This window comes from Gadus macrocephalus, chromosome 16, assembly GCF_031168955.1.
Source record: "Gadus macrocephalus chromosome 16, ASM3116895v1".
Lineage (NCBI taxonomy): Eukaryota > Metazoa > Chordata > Actinopteri > Gadiformes > Gadidae > Gadus > Gadus macrocephalus.
Window position 1 is genome coordinate 21,543,092 of NC_082397.1, and position 15,687 is coordinate 21,558,778.

Sequence of the window (15,687 nt, forward strand, 5' to 3'; positions counted from 1 at the left end):
TCTAGGACAGTTATTTATTTATTTACAGATCATTTACAGATGTATTTATCGATCAGATCTATTACTTATGGGTATTGACCGTCAGATCCTATCATCCAATCAAACGAGCAATCACACAAGAATGGATATGTGTGTGTGTGTGTGTGTGTGTGTGTGTGTGTGTGTGTGTGTGTGCGTGCGTGCGTGCGTGCGTGCGTGCGTGCGTGCGTGCGTGCGTGCGTGCGTGCGTGCGTGCGTGCGTGCGTACGTGTGTGTGTGTGTGTGTCCGTGTGGGGGTTGGGGGGAATGAATGAGTAGAATGAGATAGGTTCACAAACAGATGAGTCTTTTTTTTCTTCCCCCAACTGAACGCTCAGCTAGCCATCCGTCATTACGACTTGTCCGATCGGAATAACCCCTATGATGTGCTCCAGCAAACAACATCCATGGATCACTTCCCCATCAAACGACTCGCTTCCCTCCCGTCCCTACTCCCTCTCCCCCCTCCCGTCCCTCCCCCTTCGCTCCCTCCATTCTTTTAATGTCTTGTTTTTCTGTCGGGCTGCCAAACAGACCAAATTACAGCTCCATAGTAAATGTTTTGGCTGCCTTACCCCAGACAAAGTACTGTGGGCACACGCACAGGGGGCTCACAACATTCATTATATTCACACATTTTCTCCCTTATTTGCTTTTATAAACTGTCTGGGGTGGCACACAATGTTTTCGCTAATGTTATCTGTAATGCCACATAGCTGGCTGGGCCAAACAAGCGTGGTCACTGTGCCATTAGGAAAGGCTCGCAGGAGGACGGGGGCTGCAGCAACGGCAACGAGGCAGGATCACAAGTTGTATTTTATAATCTTCTCCTCAGGGGCCCAGCGATCGGCCCTCCGAGCCGAAAAAAAAGAAATAGTTTTTCTATTTACCGTGGAAGTCGGCCTACAAGTGTTTTGTTAACGCTTTACAACAAGGGTACATTACTTGGGTATTAAAATTAGTTAATGTAGTATTAAGCATTATTATAGCATTCGCCCAGGTTTAGGGGCAGTGGATTCGGGTTAAACTTAAATTATGTGTACAGTAATACCATAGTTAACATGAACACTGTTACCTTAGTTAACATGAACACCATTAGTAAAAGGTTAGTTACGAAAAGAGAGCTGAGCCGTAAGGCAAAGCTCTCGATCTACCATTCGATCTTCGTTCCTATCCTCACCTATGGTCATGAGGGTTGGGTGATGACCGAGAGGACGAGATCGCGGGTACAAGCGGCCGAGGTGGGCCAGCGGGGCAGCGGGAAGCGCGCAGTTAAGTCTACTTCAGATTGATGTGGAAGTGGAACCAGAGACGTCGGAGAACCCGACGCAGTCGTTTGTGGTCCAAAATATCGTCTGTAGGCGCACACAGCTTTTGGCCGTGATAATATGCATTAAATGATATGTATTAAATGATATTATTTAGATATAGAGCTCCAGGACTGTAATGCAAGTGTTGTACACTTCTTTGTTATTTGGATAACCGCTCTGCTGTTGAAACACCACCACCGCGAAGCACCACCGCCTGGCAACAGGCAGCCGGCAGCCGGCAGCCGGCAGCCGGCAGCCAGAGTCGTCGGACAACCCGACTCAGTCATTTGTGATTCATAATGTCGTCTGGAAGCGCACAAAGCTTTTGGCCATGATAATATGTATTATATGATATGTAGGCCTATTAGGCTATATGATATTATTTAGATATAGAGCTCCAGGACTGTAACGCAAGTGTTGTAGCCTACACTTCTTTATTTGGATAACCGTTCTACTGTTGGTGTTATGGCGCATAATACGTCCGACTGTCGTCTCTGGTATTTCCACAACGAGACTCCTAATGGGGGTTATCTCAGCCATGATTGATAAGGAATTGGGGGACAGGAACTTTGGCTTTGACTCCCTGAAGTACATGAACCAAGACATGGAGGTGAAAGGGATTGTTGCCAGCGATTGTCTCCCACTTGAGCCCCGCTTCCCGCTGCCCGTTGCCGAGGGACCACCGCCTCGGCGTTGCCCATTGCCCGCTGCAGGAGGCAGTGGTGCCTAAACGCTGCCCGCTGCCTGCTGCCGAGGCGGCGAGGCTCCGGCGGGAGAAAATCGCCGTCAACAATCACGGGCAACAATCCCTTTCTCCTCCATGTCGTAGTTCAGTCTACTTCAGATTGATGTGGACATGGAAGAACCAGAGACGTCGGAGAACCCGACGCAGTCGTTAGAGATCCATAATATCTTCTGGAGGCGCACACAGCTTTTGGCCGTGATAATATATATGGTATGATATAGATATCTATGTATAAGATGATATTATTTAGATCCAGGACTCCCAAATATTTACAGAACACGGGCAAAGGCTGTGTCCCCCTCGCCATTGCGATACATCCAATGTAAACAGCGCATGGTTCCGTGGCTGCAAGCTGCTCAGGATCACACCCCCATCCTCTTCCTTGACCCGCCTCTCTCCTCCTCATTTGCAATAAAGCTAAAGACACCGAAACGGCATGTTTGGGGAAAGCTCAATGTGCGACTGGCTCGTAGTGGCTGTAATTCTGCACCACGGCTGAATTTCGGGAACGTCTTCAAATGCTGTGTTAGGGGCCCACTAATATCTATATTAAAGCATCCATAAAGTAGCATGCCATGGGACCTTTAATGTGTTACCCGTGTGTCTTTTTTAAACCTGAAAATGTAATCTCAGAAAGAAAAGATAACTTCTCAAACTATTAGCCCAATGCTAGTTATGGGTGACTTTTAGTACATTTTTGAAAATTTTAGAGATTTGGGAGATTTTCTAAATTTTCAGCAGACATTTTAGCCTCAGGCTACTGGTGGTCGCCGTGGTAAAAAGGAAGGGACAGTAGGAATCCCATCAGAGAGGCACACAGTATTATCATAGTGCCACCAAAGGTGCGGGAATACAACATATATATAAATATATAACATACAGAATGTGATAATACTTCTCAATCTTTGAGAGGGGGTAATCATTTTCAAAACCTTGCTAACAAAATGGAACACTTCTATAACAAACAGCCTTATTACCGAAGAGCAAATCAAAGGTAAAGAAAACAATCAGTTCACCCCTTTTGTCTCATCCACTCCTTTCTCCTGATCTTGTCTGGTTCCCTATCTGTTGGTTCCCTGCTCCCCTCCTTCCTCTGCCGCTGTTTCTCCTTGACCTTCCTCCTCACCCTTACCTGCATGTTGCCTGGTCTGCAGATCTGCCTCTCCTCCTCTGGGGACCACTGTCTTATACACAGCAGGATGGAAGACAGCCCTGACCCATTTATCAGAGACAGGGAGAGGGAGAGAGGGAGAGGGAGAGGGAGAGGGAGAGAGAGAGAGAGAGAGAGAGAGAGAGAGAGAGAGAGAGAGAGAGAGAGAGGGAGAGCGTAATCATTGACCAATAGTGTTCATGTGAACTAAGGTACTTATTTCTACACAATCTAAGCTTAACCCTAAGAGACAGAGAAAGAGAGAGGCCGAGACAGAGAGAGAGACACACAGACCAACAGACAGACAGACGGACAGACGGACAGACAGACAGACAGACAGACAGACAGACAGACAGACAGACAGACAGACAGACAGACAGACAGACAGACAGACAGACAGACAGACAGACAGACAGACAGACGGACGGACGGACGGACGGACAGACAGACAGACAGACAGACAGACAGACAGACAGACAGACGGACAGACTGCTCTGTAGCATCTATGTTTTATTTATGTAGATATATTCAGGGTTTTTTTGTTGTATAATCTTTGTATGTCCGATTGTACAAACATATGTGCGCCATTAGCGATTAAGAGTTGAAGATCCAAATGACATAACCACCATCCATTGATGTGATGTGCGCGATCTACCCGTGAAACAAGGACATGTGGGGGCCAGGAGCCACGAGCGGTGGCCCCTGTGTGGAGGGGTCCCTGTGTGGAGCTGAGGCCCCTGTGTGGAGGGGCCCCTGTGTGGAGGGGCCCCTGTGTGGAGCTCAGGCCCCTGTGTGGAGGGTTCACTGTGTGGAGGGGCCCCTGTGTGGAGCTGAGGCCCCTGTTTGGAGCTGAGGACCCTGTGTGGAGGGGCCCCTGTGTGGAGCTGAGGACCCTGTATGGAGGGGCTCCTGTGTGGAGGGTTCACTGTGTGGTGGGGCCCCTGTGTGGAGGGTTTCACTGTGTGGAGCTGAGGTCCCTGTGTGGAGGGGCCCCTGTGTTGAGCTGAGGACCCTGTATGGAGGGGCCCCTGTGTGGAGGGGCCCCTGTGTGGAGCTGATGCCCTGTGTGGAGGGGCCCCTGTGTGGAGGGTTCACTGTGTGGAGGGGCCCCTGTGTGGAGCTGAGGACCCTGTATGGAGGGGTCCCTGTGTGGAGGGGCCCCTGTGTGGAGCTGATGCCCTGTGTGGAGGGGCCCCTGTGTGGAGCTGATGCCCTGTGTGGAGGGGCCCCTGGTTCAACACTGACAGCACTGCAGTACATCACCTGACGAATGCCCTTGATAAATGACTCACAGACACACACACGCATACACACACACACACCAAAACATTCATACCCACTTACCGACGCAGGCATGCGCACACACTCACCCACACGCACAAACACACACTGACAGAGACACACACACACACACGGTAGCCTGCATGGCATTGTGAGGGGCTCCCCAGTATAGGGCTGTTTGTTTAAGTAGAGGGCCTAATAAGGCTTCACATCTGAGAAAACACACGAGGAGTGCAGTCTAGACACTGACTGACAGGGCACACACACACACACACACACACACACACACACACACACACACACACACCACACACACACACACACACACACACACACACGCTATACCCCAATTAGCTCACCCTTAGCTAACATGAACACACACTGTCCTCTCTCGCTCCTTCTCTCTAACTCGTTCTCTTTCTCTCTCTCCCTTCCTTTTAAAGGAATAGTTCCACACCATATCTCTCTCTCCCTTTCACTCACCAACATAGGATCCACAGGCAGCATGTGGTTGGCAGACCAGGCTCTCTTGGCCTCAGGTCCACTCATGTCCTCTCAGGTCACAGATGAGGTTCGCTCCAGCAGATCCTTCAGAATTAGTCAAATTAAAAACCGAAAGGTGGAGTCAACGAACATGAGGGATGATGTTAGACCCTTTGCACAAGCAATCGCCAATCATCATAAACACACACTGATTTACCTTGTATCAAAGGAATGTGTGGATGTGCCTCTTTTTAAGGTTACAATTTGTATTAAATAGTTACTTGGATGAGATGATGTAACGTTTGGTTGTAATCTTGCAGTGAATACGTTGGCAGCGTATTATGAGTAAATAAATACAAATAAATAATTTTGCATCCAACCCCCTAAATAAAATTACAAAAATGTCCACTCCCATCTACGTTTACTCTCTCTGCAAAATTGGCCAACCAATGGCTGGATGTGGCCTAAGACAGACTGAGCAGGTGTGTGTTTGTGTGTGTGCGTGTGTGTGTGTGTGTGTGTGTGTGTGTGTGTGTGTGTGTGTGTGTGTGTGTGTGTGTGTGTGTGTGTGTGTGTGTGTGTGTGTGTGTGTGTGTGTGTGTGTGTGTGTGTGTGGGTTTAGTTTCATGAGGTTAATCTACGGCGTTAACCTAATCCCACACATTTCCTCAACTCCTGTGACTTCTCTTCCTCTGGTTGACCAGCTGTCAGTCCCCTCTCTCTCTCTCTCTCTCTCTCTCTCTCTCTCTCTCTCTCTCTCTCTCTCTCTCTCTCTCTCCTACTCTCTCTCCCTCTCTCTCTCTCTCTCTCTCTCTCTCTCTCTCTCTCTCTCTCTCTCTCTCTCTCTCTCTCTCTCTCTCTCTCTCTCTCTCTCTCTCTCTCTCGCACTCTCTCTCTCTCTCTTTCTCACACTCTCTCTCTGATCCCTCATAAGCAATTTGGGGTTCAGGTCAGGATGAGGAGGAGGATGTGTTTGGAAAGCGAAAAGCTCAAATGGTAACCAAGGACTGGCTGTTCTCTGTGAGGCTTTGCTCTCCTCTTCTCTGTGGTTGTACATCTGCACACATGTACGACACACTCCAGGTAGGGGTGACAGACCAACCGGGCAGTGAGAGAGAGAGGGAGAGAAGGAGAGAGAGAGAGAGAGAGAGAGAGAGAGAGAGAGAGAGAGAGAGAGAGAGAGAGAGAGAGATTGTCACTCCGGCTCCTCTGCTTCTGTGCTGGAAGATGACATCAGACAGGGTGTGTGTGTGAGGTCAAACTGTCTCACATACAATCCTGCTCTTTAACACATAAACGTGATAACATACGGCACAGACACATCCTAAACATGGAACTTTCTTGGCACGAACATGAACAACGTGTGTGTGTGTGTGTGTGTGTGTGTCTGTGTGTTAGGGTCAGTGGGTTAATGCCTGTGTGTTGGTTGTTTTTAATGGATGTGAATTTGAGATTTTCTGTTTTTTCCTTTTATACTTATCTGTGGAAACGGCTGAACGATTATTTTGGTTCAGATGTAGGGCGTGCACACGCAAGAATTTTCAAAGCAAATGAGTTAACCTCCCGTTTGTTATCCGAATAAATAGAAGGCTACACTGCAAGGCTCAACGATGCAACTTCTAGGTAAGAAAAACATTTCAATGAATTATTGCCCACATCTATAAAAAATATATACATATTGGGCAAACTTCTTACACATTTTGTAAACACCCACTCAAACACACACTTATACTTATGCAAATGTTGCAAATGTGGTAGGGTATGTAAATGAGTGTGGTAGTGTGCGCAAGAGGTATTAGATGGGTGTGTGTGCATGTGCGGTGTGTGTTTGTGCAGTCTGTGTCTGTGTGTCTGTTATGTTTCCGTCTCTGTTTCTGTGCGTGCGTGCGTGTGTGTGTGTGCGTGAGTTATTTTGGACATAAAGCCCTCATGGACATCAGATGGAGACGGGAGGATTTGAGAGGGCCAGCAATGAGATGGAAACCCTGGTGATGTCACGGACTTGAGCGTGGAGGAACCAAGCAGTCACGCGTGACCCACGTCAGCAGGGAGAGCCCAGCACAGAACGGATTAGCAGAGAGGGTTGATATGGTCCACTTGACTTCTTGGGATCCGCAAAGCCTCCTGAAGTTTAGCGTGTACTTTGGTAAATGGTCCACCATGCTTTCTTAAAAGTGCATAGCAAAAGGTTTATCACGGTGAAAGAAACAACGGTTATGCGAGCAACAAGGCTTTTGTTAAAGCTGATAAAGGAGATTCCCATTCAGGGGCTTAATCATGATAACACTTATTTACCAGATCTGAAAAGCCATATTAATAGTAGCAAGCACTTAGGGATGCCACTTACTATTTATTTTCATAAGTTTGGGATTATTGGGAACAGTATTGCAAGTGACAGCCCTAAAGAGGACATTTGCCCCCCTCCCCAAGTCACTACCCCAGTGATGTAAAGGATGCACATCTGACCATTGAAGTGTTATTAGATATGGCATCAAGAGGGCTGCGAAGTTACCAAAAATGTAGAGTCGACAAAGTTCGATTTACGATTAGTCAACAAAATGGACAGATTTGTTGGGGAAAAGTAGGCCTATACATTGATGATGCCGGGATAAATCGCATGTCCCCATGCTGCAAAGGTAATTTGCCCAACGTCATGTTTTCTTGGGTCAATACTCTGATGATTCTGCAGATTTAGAAGGCAAAATACAAAGCACTTTTGTAAATGGGATAGGCCATAGGATTGATATCTTGTATGATCAGCGCTGTTTTATGGTGTTAATGTATACATGATTGGTCCAGCAACAGAGCGAATGCTTCTTTGTTTTAGATATTCATCAAACAAATCAACATCGACCATGCCATGCTAATCTTGAAAGTCGAGCCGTGCTAAAACAATAACGACATGGATTTTTGTATATCTGTTTTATGGTGGTAGTAGTCCTCCACCTAGTGGAGAACTACAGGAGGTGTACTTTAATAACAGGCAATATCTACGGTGCCTTACTAGGAATTAAAAAAACCTTCATATTCAAAGGGTAATACATCGATTATTATATTCTAAATACTATTGACTAACACTTTAATCCAAAGTGACAACATATATAGGTTAGTAAGGAGCAGGTAGGGCTAAGGTGTATTGCTCAAGGAGGCGTATGCTGTGTGAAGGGCAGAACTCCTTTCACCCACAGTCTAACTTCCATCACTGAAAAGCTCAATCAAAAAAACATGGAAGAGAAAATCATCCTCAATGTTCTTCCCTGCAGCATATACTTAATAAAAACATGGTAGTTACAGTGATTATCACTGTTGCCGGAAACAAGCCTTACTCAGGAGAGAACCCTTGTGATGGATAATCAATGTGTAGGACATTATGGCCAGAGTGATAGCTTCATCGACACAGCTCCTAGGATCCAAGTAAGGTGACCTGAGAGGCGGTAAGGAACTCCTCCCTGTCGCGACGCTCCTCCCCCTGCACCCAGGTGCAGATAAAATGGCCAAGATGGCTGAACTCAGCCTCTGTTGGTTGCGTCCTAGGGTGGTGAGTAGGGTCCCCGCTTTCTAACAGTTGTGAGTTCCCATTTGAACTTTTATTAATTAGTGTCTCTTGTTTTTAGGATCCCCTGCTGCTGTTTTGTATGGTTTTAGTTGTTCTGTTAAGCTGTGCTGTTTTGTTTTGGTTCCGTTTGCTATTTTGTTTTGGTTGCTTTGGTTCAGTTTGCTTTTGTGTTATTTTCCCTTTTCTGTTTCATTGTTTGACCTTTGGTTTGCTGGGTTACTGTTTTGCTGTTTGGTTTGGTTTTGCTCCACTTTTCTTTATTTAGTTATTATTGTAATAAAATAAACAGTTAATATATTTATTGTCTCTGCCTCTTTAGTTCTCGACCCTGTCCTTTTCCTATTTCTGTAATATCATAGTTTAACTTTCTTTGTTCTATATTTCCTGGGGTGTAATTCCCCAGGTGGCGTTGTCGGTCCCTCTTTAGTGGACCCCTCCCCTCGTTAATATTGACTTTTACACTGAGCCCCGCCACAAATATATCAGAATGCAAACCCTAAAAGGGACCTCAAAGCCTAATTAATCAGAAGATTTGAAAAGTTATGAATTCCATAATGATAATGTTCTCTTTCCCTCCGGTCGGATGACTACCTGCGTGGATCTCCTGCTTGCCATCTATCATCCTATGGGCGCTGTTAAATCAACATTCTGTGAACAGTGCAGCTATTCATAGTGAAATCGCAAATTATTTTTTGGGAAATGTATTCAGTTAGTTTGAAATAATAACAAAACATGCCAAAACATAAAGCAGTTCATCATGGACTTGTAGCTGTGTGGTAAAAAGAAATGTGGTTTTCCAAACATATGCACACACAGGAATCAACACTCTTCATTCAACACGCCTATCTATAGACTTATGATAATGTGATTTATTTTATAATTTATTATGCTCATAGTTCAGAAGGGTTTATTTGTGAAAAGCTGAGCAAAGCCCCTTATCGCCACATTACAAAATAAACAGTGGTCTGGCTGCTAAGAAGTGAAATCTGACGGCTTGCCCCCTTGTTCATCAGGACTTTGACGTGCACACAATACAGATAGAAAAAAAAAATGTCAACATTGTATATGCTTTCCAACTGCCTAAATTCCGATTAAACCTCAGAACAATATCTATAGACCGGTGTGCAGGAGTCTGCCTAAAACGGATTGTCTAACAATCAAACAATCAAACAATCACCTTTCATTTATGACCGTGTTCCTATACATCGCCCCACCCTCAGACAGCCAATGCTTTTAAGGTTGAGGGATCAAGAGCACACTTTTGGCTTGCTTATGCCTGTTCCAGCCTGTTTATTACCAGTATTTAATGCGTAATCCTCTTTAGGGGATTATATGTTTATATATATATCAGTGTTCATTATTTAATATAACTAGTCCTAAGGTGACCCAACAGAGCATAGAGTGGCGAAGTCACGCCCCTTCCGGTAGGGCTCATGGGACCTATGAGATCGAAAAATATGAATGGGTGTCAATGGAGAGAAAATAATTATTTTCTGGTCCCAGTCTTTATATGCCCTGGATTGCACATATGTTGTTTGTGGATTTAAATGAGAATTTTTCATGCAAGGAAAACTAAAAATGTTCGTGAAGAAGTTTGATAATTTTAGGTTTTATGTGAGGCCGCTTTGTGAACTACAGCTCTTCGCTGCTCTCGACGCATATGATATACGTCAACACACCCGCCCTTGGAACTCGGCACAGAGATGGCGATCTCTCTGCCCCACTTCACCGCTTTTTCCAAGGGGAGGATAAAAGCATCGAAAGAGGTTAAAACCATTATAAATCGGGGCACGTGCAGAGTTTCAGTTATGCCGATGGGAAGATTGTCGGTCTTCTCCACGCCAGTCGCAGGGAGCGTGACGTCACATACGAGCCGTGTAGTCTTTCTCGTTGTGTTTTCTCTACAGCCTTTATCTGAACAATTGCACAATAAACGGTCGAACTCTTTGCATGAAAAATTATCCTTTAAATCCACAAACAACATATGTGTAATCCAGGGCATATAAAGACCGGGACCAGAAAATAATTATTTTCTCTCCATTGACACCCATTCATATTTTTCGATCTCATAGGTCCCATGAGCCCTACCGGAAGGGGTGTGACTTCGCCACTCTATTGGGGCTGATTTGATGAAGTCTACCTGACATTCTGCGTGTGGTTTTTGTCTGGCCTTATTGCCAACACAAGTCCCTCCTCCCTCTCCCTCTCTCGTTATAGTTTGACGACAGGGAGAGACAGAGCGAGAGGGTTCCGGTTTGAAAAGGCCACCAGAGTCTCAATTCTTTCAATCCACTTCATATTTATGAAGTTATCTTATACTTCCATGCAGTGGCGTGCACAGACATTTTGGGGGGCAGGTGCTCAGGGGGGAAGGGAAGGGCACTTTTTAGCGCACGCGGAACACCTTATTATAAAAAAGTTACACGCACATGTTGAATGAAATTTTACTTTTATTTGTATCATTCTCTACACGTGAGTTTCCTATAGAAAAAAGTCACACCGCCAACAGATAAAATCCACATCCTATATATATGCAGTCATTGTTAAGTCCCAAGATGAACTCTAGACATCTCGGCGAAGTAGATAAACTTCACTTTGCCCTCCACTGTCTTCTGTTTACCCTCCTTCTAGCTGCGTAGGCCTACTGCTTTAAAGCAGCATCATGGGCATTTTTCACATGAGGAACTTCCCGTTTTTTTCTGCCACAAATAAATGTGTTAATTTATGTTGCCTGACAAAATTTATACAACAGAAAACGTTCGTCCTAACACATTTGCAGATTTGCAATTGCAAACTCTACCGAAATAATGTGTAGCCTAATAAGCCTATGGTCGTCCTTGCGTTATCTGTCATTGGGCTATAGGCTACAGCGTAAAACTTTATCAGGTGACCAGTCGGCTAAAAATGCTTAGTTGTTTGTTGCTGTATGAGACATTTTACTGCACAACAAAATGATTAGGCTACACGTTGGGCTTAGAGGGCAAACTATACGATTTTACTTGATCTGTATGTTACCTGGCTGGTGGTGGGAACACGGGAGAAGATGCCTGTCTGCGACCGTGCCTGCTATGCTGGAGACGCTTCTGAGAATTGAGTCTGGTCTGTGCAAGGGGGACGTGGCTCATTTTTGGGCATTGTTTCAGTCGTTTTTAATCGCTTAGGTTTTTAAAAGATCATTTCAAAACCGGCCTCAGTAAAATGTTAATAATATATAAAAAATAAAATAAAATATAAAAGTTTCAAAAGGGCATTTTCGTTGATAAAGGGCAAAAGTCCTGGTGCGTTAGCACCACCCAGTGTCTATGTGTGCACGCCACTGCTTCCATGCAGGGTTCGAGTTATGATTCCATCTTTGTGGGGGTCTCTTGAAGTTGTTGACGGGGGGGGGAAATCTGAGGAGAAATCTCTACAGAAATATTATAGGCCTTTATTACATGGGTCTTCTTAATGCCGTGGAACGCTCCGTTCACTTGCATGGGTAGTAGTCCGGTAACTTGTCAACCCCAGCGTCTTCGGTTGCTAAGCGACGTCAACATCTTTGGCGGACTATTTCGCTGCTCATCAACGGGACTCTCTAAAATCGACGCCACTTCGACCTGGGCGGGACTTTACGTCCTACGTCACTCGCTATGGGTTTGCATGTGTGCGCGTAGCCGTTTGTCTCAGGGATCTGTGTACGAACTCCCTTGCACTACAGATTACGAGCGTCAGTGTCGTACGCGATGGAGGGTGGGTGACATTCCTAAAGTCTGTGATGATAGGCTATATTTCTACAAATGACTTAATATTACTAGCGATTAACATGACGAAACAACACGAACTAAGCTAACATTAGACTATAGCCATACCAGATAACGCCATACCAGCTAACCCTAACTATTTATATTAAACTCTGAACCATTTTGCAACAGGCAACTGTGTGTTGGTGCGTCTTATTGCTTTCTGCGTCTGCGTCTTTCCCACTCCTGGCTAATAGTTTCAGCTTTTGTACTGTATATCAGAAATGATCACCCTGTACCACACTGCTGACTTGTTGATGTTTTGTGAGCACTCACGCATTTCTCTAGGTATCTTAAGTTTCCTACTGGAGTCATCAAAACTTTGGACTTTGTTATTGTAAGAAATATTGTGTTGCAAAAACACTTTGTGTCTTACCCTAACGTTACTGGGGTTAAGGTTACCCTAACCTTAACCCCAGTAACATTTCTTCATCATAAACTACAAGTTACGCAAAATGGCATACAAACATCCAGTCCAATATGAAAGAAAAAAGCTAGCTTCATTAAGGAATCGAACCCCTTATCCCCGCATTAATGAGTTGTTCTCTGACCACTAACCCATCAGGTCTTAGTACATGCGATTCAAGAGTTAACCACTTGACAATCTTTAAACTTCGGTTGCCTAGAAATTGTAAAGACAGTGATGTGTGTACATTGTGCGAGTATCCGTCACTCGCGATGTGTGTGCAGTCCAAAATGAAAGAAAAGACCTTGCATCACTAGGGAATCGAACCCCCAATCATCAGTTGGTCGTTGGTAACTGTAAACAAAGAGATCGCATTTTGTTTAACTGCTAACTAACAAACGGGTTTATGCGTTCACTGAACAAAGATTATGGAAATAAAAGACCACTTTTCCATCAGAAAAATCATCAGAACAGTTATTACCAACCCATAGAAACTAAAGCCAAAACCTTTCTCACATGCACACCCATCGCGAGTGAAGGCTATGCGCACACATGCACACCCATAGCGAGTGACGTAGGACGTAAAGTCCCGCCCAGGTCGAAGTGGCGTCGATTTAGAGAGTCCCGCTGATCAACACTACGAATGCTGGTAAAGAATAAATTGTAAAAAGACACATGTGATGTTAATTTCCAAATAAGATTTGAAAAGCTTTGGAAGTTTATTTACAACACTATTTACATGGTTTCGGAGTAGTACACTTTGACATTTTAATACAGTTCAGCAAGAAAGGCTACGAAGAATAAGAAGGGGGCGTTCCAGTCTGTGTAAACAGGAGCCCCCACCACACGAGAACGCCCATTTGTGTCTGCAGTGGGATGATATTGGATTCCGTGGACTTTGAAACCCGTCCCCACGCACAGGGCAAGAGGAGGAGCAAGAGGATTATACCAACGAGGATCTTGAGCTCTGCCTCATTTATTTTTTGCACTTTCAAGGGGACAGAGAGCAATGGGTTTACTGGTGCCAATCCTGCTGGCTCTTCTAGCCTTTCTATTCGGAGCGCATTACCTTTTAGGAGCATTCAGAAAGCAAAGGCCAGGTGAACCCCCATTAGATAGAGGTCCCATTCCCTGGTTGGGCCATGTGTTGGAGTTTCGCAGGGACACAGCAAAGTTCTTAGAGAGGATGAAGCAAAAACATGGGGACATATTCACGGTACAACTTGCTGGGAATTACTTCACATTTCTCATGGATCCTTCATCTTTTGGTGCTGTCTTCAAGGAGGCCCACACAAAACTGGACTTCAGTGCTTTTGCAAGGAAGCTGATGATCAGAGTTTTTCATTTCTATCCAGAACAATCAAGAAAGCAATTTCATGATTCCAACAACAGGCATCTGATGGGTGATGGACTAGTATTATTGACAGAAAGTACAATGAAATTTTTCCAAAATCTCATGCTCCGCAGTGTAGGCAAAGGTGGAGACCAAAATACCTGGATTGAGGATGGACTTTTCATGTATAGTTACAATATTGTTTTCAGGTCAGGGTACCTATCACTGTTCGGCAATGTGTCTTTAAGGGAGGCCGGTAGCACTGAGAAATCCTTTGAGATGGACAGAATACAATCTGATGCAATGTTTACAGAGTTTCATAAATTTGATCAATACTTCCCCAAACTGGCGTATGGTGTCCAGTCACCCAAAGAGAGGATTGAGATCAGGAAGCTGCTGAGAATGTTTTGGAAAACTTTGTCATCACAGGTTGTCAAGAATAAGGGGAATGCCAGCGACTGGGTGCGTCAACAGCTGCAGACCAGCGAGGGACTAGGAATGAAGGAGTTCATGCAAGACCGATGCATGTTTCTACTGCTCTGGGCGTCCCAGGGAAACACTGGGCCTGCTGCCTTTTGGCTATTAATGTACCTCATGAAGAATCCAGAGGCCATGGCTGCTGTGAGGAGAGAGGTGGACAGGGTTGTGACGGAATCTGGGCAGGAAGTGAGGCGTGGTGGCCCTATCATCAATCTGACCTATGACATGATCCAGAAAAGTCTGATTCTTGACAGTGCTCTTGAGGAGACCCTGAGACTGACTGTTGCGCCCGTTCTCAACAGAGCTGTGATGGAAAACATGAACCTCAAAATGTCTGATGGTCGTGCGTATCAGTTTCGACAAGGCGATATAATTTCTCTCTTCCCTTACACTGCCATTCAAATTGATTCCAAAATTCACCCTGACCCACTTTCTTTCAAATACGACCGCTTTCTTAACCCAGATGGCAGCAAGAAAACAGATTTTTACAAGAACGGGAAGAAGTTGAGGTACTACACAATGCCGTGGGGAGCTGGTGTCAGTATGTGCCCTGGCCGTTTCTTTGCTATGAATGAGTTGAAGCAGTTTGTGTTTTTCATGATATTATATTTTGACTTTGAGCTGAAGAATCCTAATGAGGAGGTACCTGACATTGATGTTAAGCGATGGGGTTTTGGGGCCATGCAACCCACAAGAGATGTTGGTTTCAGATACAGACTCCGATTTTAAATGACACATCACACTTTTGAGTTAAATGGATGGTAACCTCCATTTTTGTTTATGGATGGTAACCTCCATCCAACTTGTGTATGTTATGTTTTCAAGCACCTAATCTAGTACAGTATCTTAAACCTATAATGGTTGCATCATGGCAGAATCATCTTTAATTAATCAAATGTTAAATAATACATACACAGTACACACACACACACACACACACACACACACACACACACACACACACACACACACACACACACACACACACACACACACAGTTGAAATATAAGGAGTAGTATTGCTAACTGCTAAAGAGAGCAAATCTCTGATCCCTGACATCTTGCACAACCCCCTCCCTACCAAATTTGTCCTGTAGCTAGTTAAATATATTCAAGATGCCATGATCCCCCATTTATGTTTTCTCAT

General features: G+C 44.9%; 1 protein-coding gene across 1 annotated transcript; it reads left to right on the forward strand.

The window, feature by feature from the left end:
- Positions 1–13,689: 13,689 nt before the first annotated feature.
- LOC132474865 (7-alpha-hydroxycholest-4-en-3-one 12-alpha-hydroxylase-like) lies at positions 13,690–15,451 on the forward strand. The gene has a single exon (XM_060075767.1). The coding sequence runs from the start codon at positions 13,738–13,740 to the stop codon at positions 15,268–15,270; it is 1,533 nt and encodes a 510-aa protein (XP_059931750.1). The 5' UTR covers positions 13,690–13,737; the 3' UTR covers positions 15,271–15,451.
- The last annotated feature ends 236 nt before the right edge of the window (positions 15,452–15,687 follow it).

Coding starts and splice junctions, on each gene's coding strand:
- LOC132474865 (XM_060075767.1), top strand. CDS start 13,738: ATGGGTTTACTGGTGCCAATCCTGCTGGCTCTTCTAGCCTTTCTATTC.